At 33.8% G+C, this 22194-nt stretch overlaps 2 protein-coding genes across 3 annotated transcripts in view; one reads left to right on the top strand and one right to left on the bottom strand.

Annotated features, from left to right (window-relative positions):
• The window catches only part of cep70 (centrosomal protein 70), a 21482-nt gene extending 10626 nt beyond the window's left edge, over positions 1-10856 (top strand). The window contains exons 9-18 of the mRNA XM_056447874.1: positions 210-298; positions 1858-1935; positions 2002-2104; positions 4547-4645; positions 4891-5049; positions 6560-6709; positions 7438-7606; positions 8422-8524; positions 10491-10570; positions 10688-10856. Coding sequence (XP_056303849.1) covers positions 210-298; positions 1858-1935; positions 2002-2104; positions 4547-4645; positions 4891-5049; positions 6560-6709; positions 7438-7606; positions 8422-8524; positions 10491-10570; positions 10688-10740 — 1083 coding nt within the window. The 3' untranslated portion in view covers positions 10741-10856. The remainder of the gene's footprint in view (positions 1-209; positions 299-1857; positions 1936-2001; positions 2105-4546; positions 4646-4890; positions 5050-6559; positions 6710-7437; positions 7607-8421; positions 8525-10490; positions 10571-10687) is intronic.
• Positions 10566-22194, bottom strand: mmadhca (metabolism of cobalamin associated Da). 2 transcript variants are annotated; one of them, XM_056447875.1, is made up of 8 exons: positions 22131-22194; positions 18634-18673; positions 18413-18557; positions 16892-17109; positions 14573-14681; positions 14387-14493; positions 12754-12840; positions 10566-11114 (listed from the first exon to the last, which is right to left on the bottom strand). In XM_056447875.1, the coding sequence occupies exons 2-8, from the start codon at positions 18640-18642 to the stop codon at positions 10908-10910; spliced, it is 882 nt and encodes a 293-aa protein (XP_056303850.1). In that variant the 5' UTR covers positions 18643-18673; positions 22131-22194; the 3' UTR covers positions 10566-10907. The 2 variants fall into 2 exon arrangements, with proteins under 2 accessions (XP_056303850.1, XP_056303851.1); XM_056447876.1 differs by lacking the exon at positions 22131-22194 and adding an exon at positions 21948-21966.

Genomic DNA, 22194 nt, shown 5'->3' with positions numbered 1-22194 from the left:
CTAGACTTGCGCTTGGCTTGTGTGGTAAATGAGTGGTCACTTAAAGCATTTAAATAAACCAGTTCTAGATTATAGAGGTAGATTTAAGATTGGGGGTTTTATTGTTGCTGTAAGAGAAATTCTTTAATGGTGAATAATCTTTTTTTAATGGCTATATTGTAAAAGATAATGAAGATCGCTGATGTAAACATGGTTTTGTTGATCTGCAGTCATACCAGGAGCAACTTAAAGACACCAAAGCTCAGCGGGAAGAGCTCAGGACAGAAATCCAGCGCTTGAAGGAAGATCTGGAGTCCAGGTGGGTTGAGATTTTTCAAGACATTACCCAGGGTTCCCGCTGGTCATGGAATTTCTGCAATATCTTAGACAACTTAGGAGGTCTTTTCCAGACATTGAAATTAAAGGAATTTTTGTTATTTTTTTCTATTATTTCATGGAATATCAGAGATTTTTATTTGTCATTTTGAATTTTATTCATTTATTAATTTTCTTTTCGGCTTAGTCCCTTTATTAATCTGGGGTCGCCACAGCGGAATGAACTGCCAACTTATCCAGCATGTGTTTTACACAGCGGCTGCCCTTCCAGCTGCAACCCATCACTGGGAAACACCTATACACACACATTCACACACATACACTGCAGATAATTTAGCTTACCCAATTCACCTATAGCACATGTATTTGGACTGTGGTGGAGGAAACCCACGTGAACACGGGGAGAACAACTCCACACCGAAATGCCAACTGACCCAGCTGAGGCTCGAACCAGCGACCTTCTTGCTGTGAGGCAATCATGCTACCCACTGCGCCACCGTGACGCCATTTTAAATTTTACTTATACCATTTATCGTTGTTTCATGTGTTTTGCCTGTTGTCATGGTTAGGCAATTTTTCACTGTCATCTCATTTCTTTATGTTTTGATTTTTGGAAAACTTTCTGATTATTGCAACCTAAAATGGCAGATTTATGATTTTCTCAAAATATGTAGCAATATTTGTACATTTTTATTATCAATTTTGTTATATTTTTGCAATATTAATATACACATCTTAGTTGTTGTTTTTTATCATGACTTTTTAACCTCAGTAACCATTGGACTCTATAAAGAGAACACAGAGAAACAAAGAAAGTGTTTACCTCTTAACCATAAAGCTTACTACATCATATTTGATGCATGAATGATACTATATGATCATTCATACAATACAACAATTTCTTGCTGTGAAGTGACAGTGCTAACCACTGAGACACCATGCAGCCTCTCTAAATGATCAAAATGCACTAAATTGTCAATTTCTTAAACAGTAGAAAAAAAAAAATGTTCACATGTTTAATTTTAGTGATCAATACAACAAAATTGTCTTTGTCTGAATTCATGTTGTGATGTTATATGACGTGTCTAAAGCAGGTCACACACCTGTATATGACACCAGTATGAGCACTTTCTATATGTGAATATTATGTTATTTATTATTAAATGATATGGAAAGAATTTGAACATATGTTGAACATTTGTCACAGCTTGCCAAAATCTGCAGAAATCTGAGGCAATCTTTTGCGCCATTTGCCTTATATTTTATAATAATTTATATTTGCCTTATAATTAATTAATTAATTTATTGAATTGTTTTGCATTAAATTCAGCGACCGCAGAATTCTGTCAGCACTGCTCAACACAACATCTCCCTGTTTTTCTATTCATCATAGATCATGGAAATTCTGCTTTTTAGTCAGTGAAAGTTAGGAAAAATTCAAGGAATTTATTATTTGTCTTACAGTGGGAACTCTGTTTACAATTGTTTTATACTTTATTCATTATGTTGACTTTTTTTTTTTAAACGTTACATTTGTTTTAGACCCACGATAAAAGAGCTGAAGACCTGCAAACAGCAGCTGAGACGCTTGGATCGAATCATTCAGCAGAGTAACCTCAGGTAAGATCTGCAGTGAACAGCACAGTTTTTCTGATGGATCGGGCTGATGCATGTCTTGTTGAACAGGTCAGCTCAGGAACAGAAACTGCAGGACTCGACAGAAAAACCTGACAGTGATAACGCCAGTATCCAGAAGCTGGACTCATTGACATGCAGGAGACTCCTCACGGTATGTGAAGATCAACAAAATGTATCAGAGAAGCTAAAGCTAAACTAAAAGCTAAAAGCTAAAAACACTGGCTAAGTGATATCCGATATAAAGTGGGTCTCAGATTGTACAAGAAGCACTGCATTAAATAACCTTTTTCCCGCCATGTCTTTATAATATGAGCATTTATTTTACCCCAGTATATTCAATGGAGCTTCTGCGCTAGCCTGCCGATTCTGACGGACACGTGCGCTTGAGCAACTAAATGAATGCCAAAGTCTGTTTAACTAATTGTATTTGAATTACATTATAACATCGATGCTGTAAAAGGAACCGTATAAAATGGAAAAAAACGCACAATAACAGGTCACTGGAAGTTTATCAGTATGGGAAAAACACTAGCTTGGTATATACCCTACTGTGGTTGTTTCAGATGAGCTGCAGTTCCTTTAAAAAGCAGAAGGGGGAGACAAACCGAAAGAGCGAACAAACCGAAAGAACTTTCACTTTGCCATTGTCATATTCACAATGGCTTTGTATGATGTTGAGAGAGAGACTGCTTGTGTAAATTGTGTTTGAATTGTGTCTCTCTATTGATATTTGTGCAAAATTTTAAAATGTAAAAAATATGATTAATGCCAGTAAATCTTTCCTGAGAAAAATAGCTAATATATCTTTTCAGTAGCTTATATGTGTTACATGTGTGCCATTTAGTGTGTTGGGCCTGTTGTGATTCTTTTTTCCTTTTGTCTTTTATCGAATGCACTAAATAGCTTTAATATTTAAAGTGACAACTTGCAAAAGAGTCAATTAATCACAATCATTTGTAACATTTCTTTAATAACCAAGTACAAAAAAAGTATAACAAAGCCCTAATATACAAGTCTGAAATATGGTAATACATACAAATCGTATATTTAACATAGGCCTACTTGTTTATGTTGGGATTTTACAGATATAAAAAAGTCATATCACACGAGTAGTGATGTGGCTGTATATCAGCACTGGTGGGAGGTGTGCCTTAGTGTCCCAGCTGGGACGATACCACATCACACTGCTACGAGTGTGATATTGTGTTCATTCAACAGTTTGATGACATAATCATGTGTATAAAAAGAAAATCAAACACTAAATCAAACAGTCTAAAACCCTTTTGTATGAGGGACTAATTTCTTCCGCCATTCATTTACTTCAGCAGCTGACGTCTGAACAGCAGAAACTGTTGCTACTTCACTAACATCGCTCTAGAGATATTATTTGAATGATTCTCTAACGTAATGACTAAAGTGAAGACAAAACAGGTGATTTTTTTCACATTTTAAGATTATAGGGATGAACAACATAAAATACAGAGATTTCCCAGTATTTCTCTGTTGCAATCGGGAGATCACAATATTACTAGCGTTTAAATTCTGCACTACAACATACAAAAGAGAGAGATCGACTCAGTTACCAGTTTAATAATGATTTGATCAGCTGTAGTTTGAAATTTCTCTTAGGGCTTATTATGCGTCTCTGTCGCCATCTTGTGGATGAACATCGTCAACGTCTTTGCTCAAAGACAGGCTAAGGGCTGCCGATGCGCTGTCTCTCAGAAATTATAAATATTTATTTTAGGCACTATCCTTATAACTAAACTGCATAGTTGCAATCTAAACAACTACATTCTCGACTAAAAAGCCTCAAAAGTACATTATGTTGTCCAACAGCAGCAATATTTGTCAAACTGTAGTGTCCTCTGCTTGTCACTGTATGTGGGCGGAGTAATACACAAGGGTGAAGGGTTAAGAGGCTGGATGAGTGCTGCTATCTGCAGAATATCGCTGGGCTATCAGCCAATCAGATTCAAGAACCAGACAGAACTGTTGTGTATGTGTGTGTGTTCAAAATATTACAAACATGGCTGTTTACAAATCATTTTCAACCATTAGAAATGACAAATATACACATATATGTTTACATATATTAAGTAAAATTTTATTGACAGTATATATTTAGGTTTGGTCATATATTAGAGTCCTGTATGGCCACAAAAAAACTAAATTAATCACCCCAATCACAATGATTTTTTAGACAATTATTTGTAAGCCAAGTTTCATAATTGTGACAGCTCCAGTAAAAAACATTACTCAAAAATATAAAATGTAGGTTAGCTTAGATTTAAATAGCTTAACAGAATGTTGCCTTTTTCAAGCAAATATAATAACTAAAAACCCTCAAACTTATTTTATTTAAAACAATAATAATTATTTTATTTGCCCTTGGGAATGTTTCTCAGTATGAGCTAATCTGCTAAAATAATTTAAGAAGACATAAGACTCATACAAGAAAAACCTAATTTAAAAAAAACAACCAAATATGATAAAACATCAGATAAAATGAAATGAAAATGCATGAACAGTAATATGGCTTTGAATCAGATTTCGGATGTTGACACAGTGTGTTTATTTGTTGTTTTTTCAGGATGTTTGTAAGGAACTCGATGTGCAAAATATCAATCATGTCATTTCTACAGTGAAGGTTCAACGTAATCAGGCCCAATCTGCCACCAGACTGCAGGAGGTGATCTTTTATTTTCACTTTAGTATACTGTATATCCTAGTTTGATTCAAAGTGATGATAAAAATAAAATGTATCTGTGTAAAAAAATGTGACGAAATTAGATTGAAGGATTACCAATTGAGTATGAAATATGCAAAATAAATAAACCCTTGAATTTTTTTAAGCTTAATATCTTTATCATCCTTTTTTAAATGAGATGCCAATATTCCATCCACAATGTAAACAATGCATTTCTGACATGGCAGGTCCTGTATGACATCACCGCCGTCCTGACCAATCACAGAGCTCCGCTGGGTTTGCTGAGGCAGCGAGTTCAGTCCAATGTAGAGTTCATTCGGGAGGCAGAGTTTGACATGATTGTTCCATCTCTGGAGGTCTGGAGCCAACAACTGACCTCTCTGTCAGTGAGTAAAACATGCTTCATCTTATGGTTATTCCTGTGCGATATTTATCAGAATGTATCAGAAAATAATGTGATTATTACATTGTTTTATTATGTGGCAGCTGACGTTTTTCAGTATTTCAGTCAAATTTTCTGCTGCTTGTTGAAACTATTTTTTATAGTTTAACAAATTATACATTTAAATTAGTCATGTTAATGTTACGTATTAGATGAAACATTATTTAATTTCACAAATTTAATTCGGTTGATGTTTAAGTGATTAATTTAATTTAATTCAATCCATCCAGTATTTTACACAAAACAGTGACTAAAATGACAGATTTTGTGGCAAGTTTTCACAAGTTTTGCAGCATATCTTTTATTGTTTTGCTGTGAAAATGTACACAAATCTACACATCTTAATTATTAATTTGTTGACCTTGAGAACCATTGATCTCTGTTATAAACATGACAGGGTTCATACGGGTGCTGGAAATCCTGGAAAATGCTTGATTTTGAATATATTGTTTTCAACGTTAGAGAAGTGCTTGGATTTTGGACTAAATGCTTGAACCTGCTTGAATATGAAATTGCAGGACTCGAAATTGCGACCGTTTTGGTTGCTTATGCGCCCGAAATATTATCCATGCAAGCTTTACGCAGAATGCATATTTGTACCTAAAAACGCCCAACGCAGCGCTTGGGAATGGTTTAAAACAGTTGTTGTTGTCAAATTGCTGCAGTAAACAAAGCCCACAATGCCTGCCCCGCCTTAAAGCTCTTCTGATTGGCCCACTGCTCTTGAACTGAACACGAATGGATCGGTTAATATCAGCTGTCATTCACTCAGTTCAGATCACCGAGAGCTACAGCTGTGAAAATGTAACGTAAAGGTCATATTGTGTTTTTAATAGCACAATGGATTTAAATGTGAAAAAGTACACACAGCATATAGAAGTGTAATTTATCGAGATTGTTAGGTGCTGGAAAAGCAGAAAAATGCACCTTAAGTGTGCTTAAAGTGCTGGAATTTGAAGTTGGAAAAGGTGTAAGAACCCTGAAATGAATAATATTAATATAAATACCTGCTGTAAATATTTAAAAATGAAACTAACTGTTTTAAAATAATCTGCTAATCTAATCTAAGTTTATTCGCAAATACTATAATGTTTTTGAATGTAAAACTGTGCTGATGAAACCATTTCCCAACATTTGCTTGATTTTGCGTTAAATTCAGACTCTCCTGGATTTTGCAATTGCTGATTGTTAACCTTAATGTAAGATTGACTTGCATAGTATTTTATGTTTCTATAACGGAAGTCAAATCCCTGCTTTTCCTGAACATTCTTCAGAATATCTGATTTTGTGTTCAGCAGAAGAAGGAAATTCATAAAAGTTTAGAACTTCAGTGTATGTAAATAATGGAAATTAGATTTTTGGGTGAATCTCTTTAACCATCAGTAGGGTGTAGCGACTATTAACAATTAGTCATTTGTGTCCTCATTTTGAAGGAGAATTGTTTGGTTTTCTAGGATCTTCATCATGCCCTGATCAATCTACAGAAGAGGTTGTTGCCTTTACAGTCAGAAAGTGGCTCAAACCCGCCTTCAGATTCAGTACGGGTTGAAGACCTGATGCTGATCGTCGACACACTCCTGGATGAAACCCAACCAGACGATAAGGTGCCACTTTCAGCTTTCAGCACCAAGGTTATTTTAGTAAACTAAGACTATTGGTCCAAAAAATACTGATGTACATGTGATTTTTCAGGTTTTTCTATTTTTAATAAATTTGCAGCAGTTTCAAAAACTCTTTTTTCACATTGTCATTATGGCGTATTGTGTGTAGAATTTTGAGGACATAAATGAATTGAATGCATTTTGAAATAAGGCTGTAACATAAAAAAATGTGGAAAAGTGAAGCGCTACGAATACTTTCCGGATGCACTGTATTCACTCATTCAGACATTCGCCTTAATAATATAATACCTTTTTAAGCCATATTACCAGCCAATTACTATCAAAGTACAGCATTGTTGATAGTCAGTTAAATAGTGCTAATGTTGGTTTGAAGTCATTCTTACATGTGATTTCAGACACAATATTGAAAGTGTCATAGTAAGCAATAAAGGGATCATTAAAATGAACGAATATGAGTGAATTTAAAACCTACTTTACCTCAATACCCACATGCTGGAGGTTTACTAAAGCCAGATTTACTGACAAAATGTGCATGCAAATTCACCTTAATTCACAGCAAAACTAAAACTAACAAACCGAAATGAAACTGAAACTAAACTGTAATTTACAGCAAGTTCAAAAATGATACCGAAATAAAACTAATTTAAAAATGTAAAGCTATAGTAACTTTTTCTGCACTCCGTAACCCATGAGCTGACACTGTCTTTCAGGTTTTGCGCAGTCCCACTAGACACACACTGGAGTCTATAGTCGCACACTTCCAGAAACTCTTCGATGTGCCGTCGCTGACAGGAATCTACCCTCGCATGACTGAGCTCTACAGCAAACTGGGGGAGATGAACAATGCCATGAGGAACCTTCGAGACCTCCTGGACTTGGGTATGACAACTTTCAGGCATACTTACATTTTAGGGTTCAATTCTCATGATTACTAAGCAATTAACTATGTGTTTTAGCTAATTAAACTAAAATTGCTGCTAATTAATAGTTATTGCTCATATATATATATATATATATATATATATATATATATATATATATATATATGTATGTATGTATGTATGTATGTATGTATGTATGTATGTATGTATATGTATATTAACATGTACATATAAACATCAAAACATGAATTCGCATAGAAAGTATACGTTAACATAATATTGAAACATCTGTTTATATTATCCAAAACTTTAAAAAAATGAATGTCTTCTGTTATCTGTCAAATAAGAGTTACTGTTGTTAAAAGAAATATCAAATATCGTCTTTTAGACAGAAAAAAACTAGCCATTACTTCATGCAGTTGAGCAATATCAGTGTCAGCCGATAGTTTATAAATAAACGAATAAAACATTTTCGACTATAGGCATAAATCAAAACAGTCTCTATAAGTTTTTTTACTGATGGATTTGATCTTACATAAACTGGCCTAGTTCATACAAAATATTAAAAAAAATATCTAGTGTCTATATATATATATATATATATATATATATATATATATAATTATGGCCAATATTCAAATTTTCTGCGCGAAAAATGAATACAAAATAGCAGGTTTTGAAACGATGCCTCATTTGCATATATATACATAACACTTTAGAAAACTTTTTTGCAATTATTACTTTAATCAAACAGCTGGGGAAATGTGGAGATCGCTATGAGCTGATGTTTTTGCACCTCTTCTGGTGTTGTAGATGATAAAGCTCCAGCTAGTGAGGTGGTCAGCAGTGTCTCCAGTGTCCTGTCTCAGTCTGGACAGGAGATCTGCAGCCTTCTGGAAAGCAGCGACATTGACAGGTATGTGTAAACCTTTTCTATTATGATTCAGTTCAGAGACGTTAGCTGATGCTGAGAGTCCCACATCACACATACATATTTACTTGATGCTTCAAATTAATATTTGAATCATTCGAACACAGTTAAGGGGCGACGCAGTGGTGCAGTAGGTAGTGCTGTCGCCTCACAGCAAGAAGGTCGCTGGTTCGAGCCTCGGCTGGGTCAGTTGGCATTTCTGTGTGGAGTTTGCATGTTCTCCCTGCGTATGCGTGGGTTTCCTCCGGGTGCTCCGGTTTCCCCCAAAGTCCAAAGACATGCGGTACAGGTGAATTGGGTAGGCTAAATTGTCCGTAGTGTAAGAGTGTGAATGAGTGTGTATGGATGTTTCCCAGAGATGGGTTGCAGCTGGAAGGGCATCCGCTGCGTAAAACATATGCTGAATAAGTTGGCGGTTCATTCCGTTGTGTAAACGGACTAAGCCGAAAAGAAAATGAATGAATAAATGAACACAGTTAAGGAAATTTTTTATGAAGTATGAGATCGGAAAAGCTATATAAAACTATATATTCTGTACTGGTGACATTTTAGGTGAAAGACGTAGAATAGAGAACATAGAAATAATGTTTAATGGTGAAAAATGTTAATTTATTATGATTATTTTTGCATACGATGCCAAGAAAGGTGCCATGTTTTCATACATGTTTATATTTTAGTCAACAAAATTCCTTTTTCAATTAAAGATAATCATATTTTCATGTAAAATTTTTACAGAAATCTCAATTACCATAAAATCATTTGATTTCTTTTTACAGCATTTGCTAATGTTAATTTTAGTGCTGGTTACAATTATTAGTTTATTAGTTAGATTAAACGCATTCAAAATAAAAGTTTGTTTTGACGTGAGTGTGTGTGTGCGCGCGTGTGTGTGGTTTTATATTTTATATATGAAATATTCAGGATTTTAAAAAGTCCTACATTTCAAAATCTAAATTTTAGGCCTTAAAGTCTTAAATTCACTGAAATATTGTGTTGTGTGTTAAATCGGTGTTCATTTTCCTATGTCCATGTAAAGCTACCCAATCACCATCATTCCATCTCAATAATAGTTTATTTATTAACTCTTATTTACCAACTCATTTCTATTTCTAAACACACGATTTAATTATCTTTCTTACTATAACATTTGTTTAATGGGCCATTAGAAAAAAATCCCAAGTGTTTCGCTTTGTGCAAGTCTGAAATTTCATTCATTATGGTCTTTAAAAGGTCTTAAATTTGACTTGATGAAACCCTGATTATTGTGTGATACAAGTGATATATGAACTGAAAGAACTAGTTTTAACTTGTTAAAATGTTTATGATACACATATATTGTCAAAACAAACGTTTGTTTTGGATGCAATTAATCATTGTCCAGCACCAGTTCATTTACAAATATATATTGTTAGGAATAAGATTCTTTTGCATAAATGTTTTGACAACGTTAACAATGTTCCTAAATAGTTACTTTTCCTTTTTGTATTTAATTTGGTCAAATGATTACTAAACACTACATTTTTTCCTCTGATAAATGTAAAACCAGCAGTGTTAATATAGTCTACTGCTAATAAACAATCTTGTATATTTATTACAGTATTTTTTTTATACTACAGCATTAAAGTATTCTCATACATAACAGTATTGTTCATGAACTGAGCCATAATGTAAAATGTTGCAAACGTGTGTAAATTGCTGCAAGCATTTCCAGATTAGATTAGAACACATGTTGCTGTTTAGTGTTCTGACCCTTATTTTGATGAGGAAATGGCGGTCAGTAGATGTTTTAGTGCTTTAGATTTGGTGATCATGTAAAAATAATTGTTACAGTTGAAGTTAAACTGTTCACATTTTTCAGAAAACCACCTTAATCTAATGTTTTATTGGTAAGAAAGAAGTGTAAATGAAACCATCCTTTCTGGAAAAACATAACGATGTCTGAAATCGACAGCATCATCATGAAGCTGAAGGAACATGAGGAATTTTTCCCGGTTTTCCACTCGTTCATGCTGGAGCTTCTGCAAACTCTGGGTGAGAAATCAACTTTATTCATTCAAAATCAGACCACATACATAATGAGCTGAATTCATCACAGTGCAGATGCAGCGTGGGCCTTAAACTGAAAAAATACATGTTTCTCTCTTTCAGACGTCCCGACTCTAGACGACGTTTTACCAAGAATCCGTTCTCTTAAAGGCTGATGTTTGTAAAGCACCGTGTGGTTTTAGACCTGACTATTTATTTAAAAACCTACTTGACTCTCAGTGTTCGTGTTTTATAAATAAATCTGTGCCGACAGCAGCAGTTTGTCATAAAATTCTCGCATATATTATTATTAAGAAACAGTCTTTTTTTTTGAGATGTGCGTTCAGTCTCCGTCCTCTGCGTGTCCTTGCAGTTTCTCCATGATCAGACTGTTTGAAGGTGCATTAGTGATTAACGTGAGCACAAACGTAGACGTGCCCTTTAAAACATGTCGTATGACCGTACAGGATGCCAGATCCTCAATGTGAAAACCAGCGTGATGCTGAACGTCCTGCTGGAGAATCGAGTCTGGCGTCTGAACTGCGAAAAACTGAGAAGAAAAAAAAACAAACAAACATTGTAAGCAGTGTTGGGTACAGGATTGCTTTTTTTTTTAAGATTTATTTTTTGACTATTTTGCCTTGAGTCGGGATTCAAACTCGTGACGCCCTGACATGCTACTGCAGCATATGTCGACGCGCTAACCACTAGGCTATTGCGCCGACAGGATTGCTTCTTTAAAAGTGTGTTTTGTTTTGATACATGAAGCATTGAAGTCCTTTTTGCAGTGATGATAGTCTATAGAACCAAAGGATGGTTTAGTTTTAATAAAGCTAAAGGACACGTTGGACTTCATTTAAAAGACATAAGTTACATTGAGTTGAGATTTTGTAAAGCGTTTCAGTAGTATTGACTCAAGTAATTTGAGTAACTACATTATTTTAAAGACATAGTAATTAGAAAAGTTAAAAACAATTAAAGGACCACCAGCTCTGCATTTATTTCATGTCTCCTTAACCAAACACATTTGCAGAGACTGAAAGACTTGTAATGGGTCTGACAAAGGAGACATCCAAAACATGCAGTGTTGGTGGTGCTACAGGAGCATGGTTGAGAAACACTGCTGTAAGTAATGTTTTGATTTGACTTGCAATCAGGTTGATGTAAACGTCTTAATACTGGGTGTAAACAGGGCTGAAGTGAACAAACATGCTGTGTTATATTATTCAGTGATCAGATTGATCAAACATGTTTTAGTATGTGGTGTAAATGGGTTGAAGGTGGACAAATCTAAAGTAATTCATATTCTGTTTACACCTGTATTTAAGCTGCATGCTTCAAGTGACTCAAGTCTGATTTGTTTTCTCCCATGTGGCACAGATCAGATATGGTCCATGTAAGCAGGAAAAAACTGATGGATTCCAATTTACCCAAATCAGACTCAGGCCTGTTCATATGTGGAAATTTATCAGATCTGTGCCCTCATGGCTGCAGTGTAAGCAGGTAGATTGGATTTTCACCTGTCAATGCCAGCGGCGCATCATAAAACCCATGACATCAACTCTAACGCTTTCATTTCAGAACAGCTTTCAGCAGAGTCCCAAACTTTAAATCTCACACACGAGGACTTAAACAGCTTTTATATTGTCATATAGCACAGGTGTTTACGCATGTTTAACGAGAGAGAACGAGCGTAACATTTGCCATGTAACCTAATATAAAACTGTGGCATAAGTTACGTCATGGACATTATATTAAGATGCCTACTGGTTTAAAAGAAGATGGCCAAATGAGAACTTTTTTTGTCATAAACTACAGTAAAACAACTAATCAAAAATAATAATAAAACCCCTGTGAACAGATTAAATACAAGAAGGGCTCTACTTTATTATCAGCTGTCATGCAGCACCCGCTCGTTCTTCTCCTGGTCATTGCACCTTTGCCTTACGTCTAACACACATTAGAATGTAGTTGGTCAATCTGATCAAGTAGATGATGCTAATACAAGGCCTGAACAGGAAAAAAGTGAGCAAAATCTTTACAGAAAGGTCAAACTCGATGTGTTTAGACTGATCGCACCTATATTTCCAAAAACACAATTAAATATCTGCTGTGAACTCTTAAATGACTCAAACTTTGTGTGCTTGGCATTGTCCAGCACCACAGACATGAGGTAGTATTGTACTTACAGCTTTTCCTGACAGTGGATTGATGAAATCGGCCCAGTATCCTCCTCTCCACAGGGTGAAGCAGATTTCTTTAGCACCGCTCACAAACTGTAACAGATGTCATTTACAGGATAACAGTTATATATTCAGCAAGAACTAATTCAACTGTCCACTGGAATTTCTTGTGAACTTTGTATTTAAAGGGACAGTACACCCCCAAAAATGTAATGACCCTATTCTATGTTAATTTGTTCAAATAGTTTGTTAATTATCTTAATTTGTGGGTTTAAACTTTTGAGGTTTTTTGGTTTTTCACTAAATGTTGAGGAAATGCTGGTTTCTGGCACCCATTGGCCTTCATATTAGGAAAAAATGATCAATGGGTCAAGCCTGCATTCTCCAAAATATCTTCTACTGTGTTCAACAGAAGAAACAAATCAGTTTTGAACAAGTCATTTTTGGGTGAACTGGGTTTTAAAATGTTCAAGCAGTAGAACTGTTCTAAACTGATACCAGCATGTTTCTTCACAGAATGATTTCAGTAAGTAATATCATGTAATGATGTTGAAAACTCATCCGTGAATTAGAAATAAAATATTAAGTAATTCAAATGAAATGAAAACATTCAATTAAAGGAGCACATTATGTTATTGATTGAATGATTGTGGACACATTTTTAAAGTCATCATGCATTCAGATTTAACTTTATTGATTAAACAAAAAAGATTGAAGTTTTTAGTAAAAATATTTCTTTTTTTTAAATGTCTACAGTTTACATGTGCAATGTAGCGAGCGAATAAAACTTTAAATGCTTTATTTCAAATCAAAAATCGCTTTACTTGCATAGCTATTCACCCAGGGGTCAGACGGTCATGAAAACCTGGAAAAGTCATGGAAATTACATTGTCATTTAGCAGACATTTTTGTCCAAAGCGCCTAACGCTACGGTCACACTAGAGCTTGTGCCTGCAAAATTCTGGCGTGCGGCACTGTGAAAAGGGGCGGGGTTAAACAATATGATCAGACATTAATAAAAGTGCGTGATTGCTCCATATTTTAAATGATCTTCTATTGGTCTCACACAATCACCTGATGTGATTTCGCAGGTACGAATTTACCAAGCTTGAACTTCTGAATGCAGTGAAATGCGAAACACACACTTGCGTTTCTGGTCATGCTTATGAATGGAAGTCTATGGAGCTTTATAATAGAAGTAGTTTTACCTACTATTACTAGTTTAATAAACTATTAACATCATCTAAAATGAGTTTGGAATGTATATTGTAATGGAGGTTAGTCGTTTTTACTTCTTTTCTTGGCCAAAACGTCTCTCATTATTTCATACAGCTCTCACATTATGAGTGCTGTGTAAGCATCATCTATTTTATATAGACATAAAATAAATTCAACTATTATGTTTTATGATAGGCTGTAATAAATGTAAAGATTCCTATGATTTACCATGTAGACATTACATGAAACATTAGATTATAAAAATGGACTTGAAAGTTCTGGAAAAGTCCTGAAATTTGAGTAGTATAATGTGTTTGAACCCTGAACACCACTTATTATGGTTTCAGCAAATGAACAGAACGATCCTTTTAATATCAGCATTCAAATATTTACAAAATCAAACATAATACACCAAACTCACGTTATCTAGCAGCTCCTGCTGATCTCTGGTCAGTTCCTGCTTCTTCTGCGTCACAGTGACCACAGTGATGGGACTCGTGGGCAGAACTGGGAAAAACAGCTCTAACTCTGTCAAAACACAAACATTCGGCCATCAGGAAACCGAGACAAACACAAGCATGTTTCAGAGAAAGAAGTGAAGACGTACCTTTCTTCAGCAGCTCTGGGCACGAGCGCATTGAACACTCCACATCAGACTGACTGAAGTACAGTTCAGCTTTACTGACCCTCTGCACCGCCACTGACGCTTCCTTACCCTGAAACACACAAAACAACACACTCACTGGAGGATGATTTCAACTAGAGACATTAGTTTTCATTAGAGCGCCTGTTAAAAATTCAAGAGTAAACAAAATAGCATACATGTTCATTCCCTCTGTATGTGTATATATACTCATATATGAAGCTAGAGTAAACAGGGATTATTAAAGGGATAGTTCACCCAAACATGACAATATCTCCACCATTTACTCATTCAAGTAGCTTTAAACTTGAACACAAAAGAAGATATTTTGAAGAAGGTTGGAAACTGGGAACTATTGACATCCATAATAGGAACTAAAGATATTATGGAGGTCTGTGGCTGCTGCTCTTCAACATTCTTCAAAATAGCCTTTTTTGTGACCAACAAAGAAAGAAAAGTCCAACAGAGTGAATGATGACAGTGTTATCAGTGTACTATACCTGGGCTTCATTCAATATACATGCTTCTGTTGATTTATGGTTGTATTTGGAAAAACTTGCTGCTCCTGATGTGTGAAATACTGAATTGTTTTGAATTGAGTTTTTTTTAAAGCATCTATCAATCGAACCCATCAGGAAAGTGTAGATGGTATTTTATTTTTAGCTGATCTCTCTGTAATGCACATTAAGTACTGAGCTGCTGCGTGTATTTCCAGCACTAAACCAAGAAAACAGTTATTGATGCTGTTCTTTCAGCGCCACCTGCTGGAGGAGAGCGAATTAGATTTTTTATTCGTATTTTTTGATTTCCTTATGTAGCAGAACTTTACAAAGCTGAAGTCAAATGATTGTTTTTAAATTGAATTTGAACAACTAAAAAAGACAATTACTTTTTAAAATTAAAATTAAATAAATAAATCAGAGTTGGATATACTGTAGTTAAATTACTAATTACGAAGTTTCATTTTTAAAAGGATTACTTTTTATTTTTTGGTCATTTCATTTCAGTTACTTGCTCAAATACTGTACAGAAATTCAACAGTTCTGCATATTCAAGTCAAATAATTCAGCAGAGTAAATGTTCTTGTTTGTTATACAAATATATTTTGCTGAATGATTCTATTTTTCAAACACTGCAAAAATGCTTTTTTTTTGGTCTTGTTCCTTGTCCAAATATCTAAAAAATCCTAAATCAAGAAGTACAAGTACCACCCTATTAGCAGATCATTTTGCTTGTTTTTTATTTACTTATTTTTATTAGAGAATACAACATTGCATGGAGTACAATACAGTGTAACAGTTTTTTAGCATGTTAGACCATCAATTTCTAGCTACCAAAATGGTTGTAAATACATGTACAGAACAAAAAAACAACCTTAGGACATATAAAGAGATAAAAGAATAATAATAGATTTAAAAAATGTATAAGACAATTATAATAATAATTATTTTTTTTTAAAAGATGAAGTGAAAAAAGGAGGAAAAAGTGGCCTTGTTCTCCGATACTTCACGAGTTCAGTATGGCTCATTATTGAAGAATTAAAGGCATGACAGGAGACCATATCTCTAGGAAAATTGTTCTTGAAGTCGTAATGCACATGTTCTTTGTTCCATTTGACACAGTTCCCACACTTCCAGAATCCAGTATTATATGATATTCTGATTATATGAGGTTCAGAAGTTTGCCATCTGCATGTGATGCACTTCAAAGCTGCAGCCAGTAGGATTTGTAATAAGTAAATTGTTGATCTGCCATCGAATCCCTCAGGGCATGCACCTAGCATTTCACTTGTTTTAAGAAACAAACTCCCTCAGTTTTGGCATGTCAGTTCTTGCCTAGAAAACGCTTCTTGATGTAAAAATTATTAGATATTTGGACCAGAAACAAGACAAAAAAAACTTAAGTAAGAAAAGCATTTTTGCAGTGAAGAAAGATGGATTTATCATAGAGTAAGAAACAATGAGATGATTTAGAAAACTGATGATGAAATGTGATGTCATCACATTAAAACGGTTTGGGTTAGATTGAAATATTTATTGATACATGTGTTCATTCTTTTCAACTAAAAGCCTCAAATTTGACTCAAATTAAAAGAATTAAGAGTTAATTCCTATTGTCTATGCCTCGAGTGTTCAATAATTCAATTACTAAGTTACTTTACATTCATAGTAATTAGAAAAGTCATTTCAATACGATTTTAATTAGTAATGAATGACTTTTTTGAAGTAATGGAATCAGACACGGTGCGTTATTAAATGTGAACAGCTTTAGTTTTGTTTTTACCTGAAACTCGTTGATGAACTGTGCGAGGATGAACTCGTGTCTCTCTGTGCTGGATGGGACACTCAGTAAATCCGGGACCGTCTTGTGAACCGGGCCGCTCATTTGTAACTCTGTGCCCTTGAGGTGACAGTCGAAACCCACGTTCCCCGGCAGCTGAAAGCGCTGGTCTTGAGGACCAAACGGACCCATCGCCTCATCGGGCCATACTGTTCTAGGACCTGCCAGAAAGAGTGTTCTGTTAATGGTTGATTAAAACTTTGCAACACACTCATAGACAACGTGCAAAAGTTTGCTATTTTCTATTATTTTTATGAATCGATGAATTTTTATCAATATTTAAATGATTAATTTAGATGATTAATGATTAAGAAGTTTTTTTTAAAGCGTGTAATTAGGGACATTGTGTCTTGAAAATATTTTTGACATTTATTTTTGACCATCTCCACCTCCTGAATCATACATTCAGCTTCAATTATCATGAAATAATGGAGTCTGATTTTAAACTTTTTTTTGTTGTTGTTTACTACACTACATAAACATTTGTATGAAACATGCATTGAAATTTGTCATTTCAGTAATATTAAAAGTTTTCATGTCTGTTCTTATGTTCTTTTAGTTCTAATTTAAAAAGTAAACAGAGAAAAAGCATAAATAAAGTCATCAAACCTCAGTGTCCACGAGCAAAGCTGTAAGCATTGAGTAATGAAGTGTTCAACATTACACACTTTGGTTAAATAAGTGCGTCATCTGAGTATTTAAAGTGCACTTACATCTGACATCTATATTTTGTTTTGCTGCGAGATATATATATATAGCAATATGAATCTTATTTCACTAGATGATTTAAATAGCTCAATTCATAAAGATTTCATGAAATTAAATTGACTAGGGTGATCACGTTTTTTCTTTGCAGTCCATCTGTAATAAATAATAAATTACAAGCATATATAAATACGACAAAGCCAAAATAAAAGTAAAATTAACAGTCATTTATGGTTTTCTGACGAGTCTAATAGTATTCAAATACAACAATTGAACAATCAAACACAAAATAACAGGCTCATCATTGTAGAAATCATTTTATATAATAATATTAAAAATTAATAACATCTGTGATACTATTAATATAGATATAATCCTGCAGTGTGACTATTGCGGATACACACATTGTGATATCAATGCTCAAATGATATATTGTTCAGCCCTACAATGAAGACTCTTCAACTTTATTGTACGTTTGATTTTATTCATCTACTTTATCTATGCCTTGCCAATATTTTCTGCAAATGCACTGTATAAAATATAAAGAATATAAAATAAAGAATAAAGTATTAATAAAAGAATATTAAAGTATTCATTATTTTTAAATCGAGTTATTTTATTGAAATATTGCAATATAAAAATCACAGAAAAAAAATTATCACAAAATATTTTTCCAATATCATGCCACCCTAATTCATACAACAAATATAGTAGAATAAGTGTGTGATCTGGGAGGCACCTAAAATACACATCACTCACCTGTATTTTGAGATGGTAAAGCAATATAGGGCTCATCTGATCCAGATGACCCTGCGGCTGAAAACCCTCGAACTGCCAGAATCCTCTGTGCCAAAGAGTGAACGACAGATGAGCGGCTCACCTGCCTGACCCTCCTGCACAACACCTGCAGCACAAACACACACACAATTACAACACTAACACACACAAAGAGCTGAATCAGTGGGTCAAAACACACTTACACTCGCCATGATGCTGCACAAAACTCCACTACACTGCAACCTGCAACACACAAACACACCACACATTCATTTAAATCAAGCCTTTTGATATTATTCTAAGTCAACCGTAATAACAACTATAAACACTGCAGGTGAAGAGGGTAAGAAATAACCTAATGGTTATTATTATCCTTAACCAGTTAATTGATTACACTCATATATTTTTTTTACAAGTTTTCTAAAACTATAAATAAATAAACTAATAATATATTAGATACTAATACGTTTCCAAAATAAAATGTATATATATATATATAATATATATATATATATATATATATATATATATATATATATATATATATATATATATATGTATATGTATATATGTATATATATATATATACATATATATATATATGTATATATATATATATATATATATATATATATATGTATATGTATATATGTATATATATATATATACATATATATATATATGTATATATATATATATATATATATATATATATATATATATATATATATATATATGTGTATATATATATATATATATATATATATATATATATATATATATATATATATATATGTATGTATATATATATATGTATGTATATATATATATATATATATATATATATGTATATATGTATATATATATGTATATATATATATATACATACATATATATATATATATATATATATATATATATATATATATATGTATATATATATATATATATATATATATATATATATATGTATATGAATTGGGTGAGCTAAATTGTCAGTAGTGTACATGTGTGAATGAGAATGTGTTTCCCAGTTATGGGTTGCAGCTGGAAGGGCATCCACTGCATAAAACATATGCTGGATAAGTTGGTGGTTCATTCTGCTGAGATGACCCCAGATTAATAAAGGGACTAAGCCAAAAATAAAATAAATGAATGAATTAACGTTTAGGATCCATGATTCCAATGCCCAATTACTAACTTGTTATGACTTGAAACTTTGGAAGAGAGGGATGCATTTTGATGATATTATACTGTCATTCTGGCATTATATAATGAGTGGTATAAAATGGTCTTAAAATTACAATAATATTGTTTATCAAAATATATTTGATGCAATATATCGTACAAAAAAAATAATAAATAAATATATATATATGAGAGAGAGAGAATATTAGAGTTTTTAGTTCTATGGGGATTTTGAGAAGCTGTTTTTATAAACCCATAATTAAGAAAGTAATAATCTTTACAATAATTTGTTGAATAAAAATGTACACGAGCAGGCAAAGTATGCATGATCAAACTCCTCTGTAAAAACCCTCAGAAAAACCCTAAGAAAATATTTGTAAAACGAATTAAAGTGTATGTTTTCTTTACATTAGATTGAGAAAAAAAATACTATATGAAATGCCAAAAAACGAAAAAAAATGAACATTGAAAAGTGCATTGGGGATAATAAGTGTTTCCACTTAGTTTACATAATTAACATTGACATTGTACAGTAAAATTACGTTTTACTTGATTACATTGTTTTTAAATGGGGTAAAGTTGGTTTTATATTCGCACATTCAAACTTTCTCCTTAATTATATCATTTCAGAAAAGTACTATTTGCAAATTCTAAAAGGTGAAATCTAGGACTGCACAATATATCGTTTCAGCATCGATTTCGCAGTGTGCGCACACGCAATGGTGACATAGCAGGATCTGCAATGTTGAGTTGATATTATAGTTTTCCAGGAACCACAATTGCAAAGTGCAACCATAACAGAGTAGAAGACCATCACTTGCATGTGTTTTTAAGGCCTATGTTTGTGTGAGCCATCCCGGAGGGTTTAAAGCAGGGTTGCCCAAACCTTTTCTTGTGAAGGGCCAAAAACCAAACTTGATTGAGTGTCGAGGGCTGAAAGTAATTATACCAAACTCTATTCCATTAAATTTGCCATGGGTATTTTCCTAATTTATTTAATATATAAACTAGAAAACATATTACCTAATGCAGATTATATCTTTAAATTTTATAATGAACTTATTACAGTTAAAAACAACCTCCTTTATAACAGAATGGGGTTAGTCAAGCTGCTCCTGTTTTTCCCTTGATTTGTTCTTGAGATGTCTTCTGCATTGTCCTCTATCTGTCGAGTGACAGTATTTTTAAAAAATCGAATTCATTTGCAAACATGTAATTGAAACATTTAATTTTAGTTGTTTTTTTGTAGCTCAGCAATAAAACAAACCAAAAAGGTTACGTTAAATTCGAAATTATGGTCTCTGTTAAGAGCATTCGCTCCAACCTTTCCCATCATTCTTCCTCTCCTCTCAGACGGGACGGCGGGCCAAATTAAATGTTACCATGGGCCAACTTTGGCCCACAGGCCCTAGTTCGGGCATCTCTGGTTTAAAGCATTCAAGCACAAGGAATTTTAAAGTTTGTAACTTTAATAATCAATTCATCAATGCTTGAAATTAGTTCAATCACCATCAGAATCATCCCAATCAAACTAAATAATCATTTCCAAATAGAGCAAAAATAAATAAATCATTATAATCGCAATACAAATTACAGAAAATAAATATCGCAATGTCATATTTTACAAGACCGTGCAGCTCTAGTTAAATCACATTAGCAGCCAATGACTATCAAAGTACAACAATGTACACCAGGGGTCACTAAACTTGTTCCTGGAGGGCCGGTGCCCTACAGATTTTAGCTCCAACTCTAATCAAACACACCTGAACAAGCTAATCAAGGTCTTACTAGGTTTACCTGAAACATCCAGGCAGGTGTGTTAAGGCAAGTTGGAGCTAAACTCTGCAGGGACACCGGCCCTCCAGGATCGAGATTGGTTGATGTACACAGTCAATGAAATAGAGCTAATGTTGTTTTGAATCTATACGTTACTTCAATGCGATTTCAGATACAATTTTCAAAGTAACGTTAGCGTTTGACAAGTTGTCACTGTGCAAAAATGAACGAATGTGCGAATATAAAACCAACTTTCCTCTATCTGTTTAACAATTACACATTTACCACACCACCTACAAAAGATTAAATATAATAAAAAACAGTGTTTATACTTGTATTATATTACATATTATCATATTATATAAAAATAACATCACTTGTTTTGTTGCTGATTATTAATAAGCTGACTAAATAAACGAGTGACAGCATAACATTAAACACAAACATCCTGTCAGAAACGCATATAAGTGGATGAATTGACATTTCAGAGTTAAATTACGCTTTTATTTCCACCGTAAATCTTTAAACACCTCAAACCAAAACAAACACTCACTGTTTTGATCCGCTCACTTTCACTTCAAACACGATTCAAATGCGATAAGTACTCGACTTCAGCGTCAGAGTAACATTCACACACTCTTCTGAGACCATAGAACGAAGTGACACAAGTTTAAAGGTAATGCGTGGTTATTTTTACGGTGTTTTTAAGGTAAAGAACAGCGTGTACTTCGCTTACCTTGCTCGCCTTCACCAGCATCTGCTGATCACGTTTTCACCAACGGCATGACGTCACGACGGAG

This window comes from Danio aesculapii, chromosome 22 (genome assembly GCF_903798145.1).
Source record: "Danio aesculapii chromosome 22, fDanAes4.1, whole genome shotgun sequence".
Classification (NCBI taxonomy): Eukaryota; Metazoa; Chordata; class Actinopteri; order Cypriniformes; family Danionidae; genus Danio; species Danio aesculapii.
This window is presented reverse-complemented; position numbering and strand designations above follow the sequence as displayed.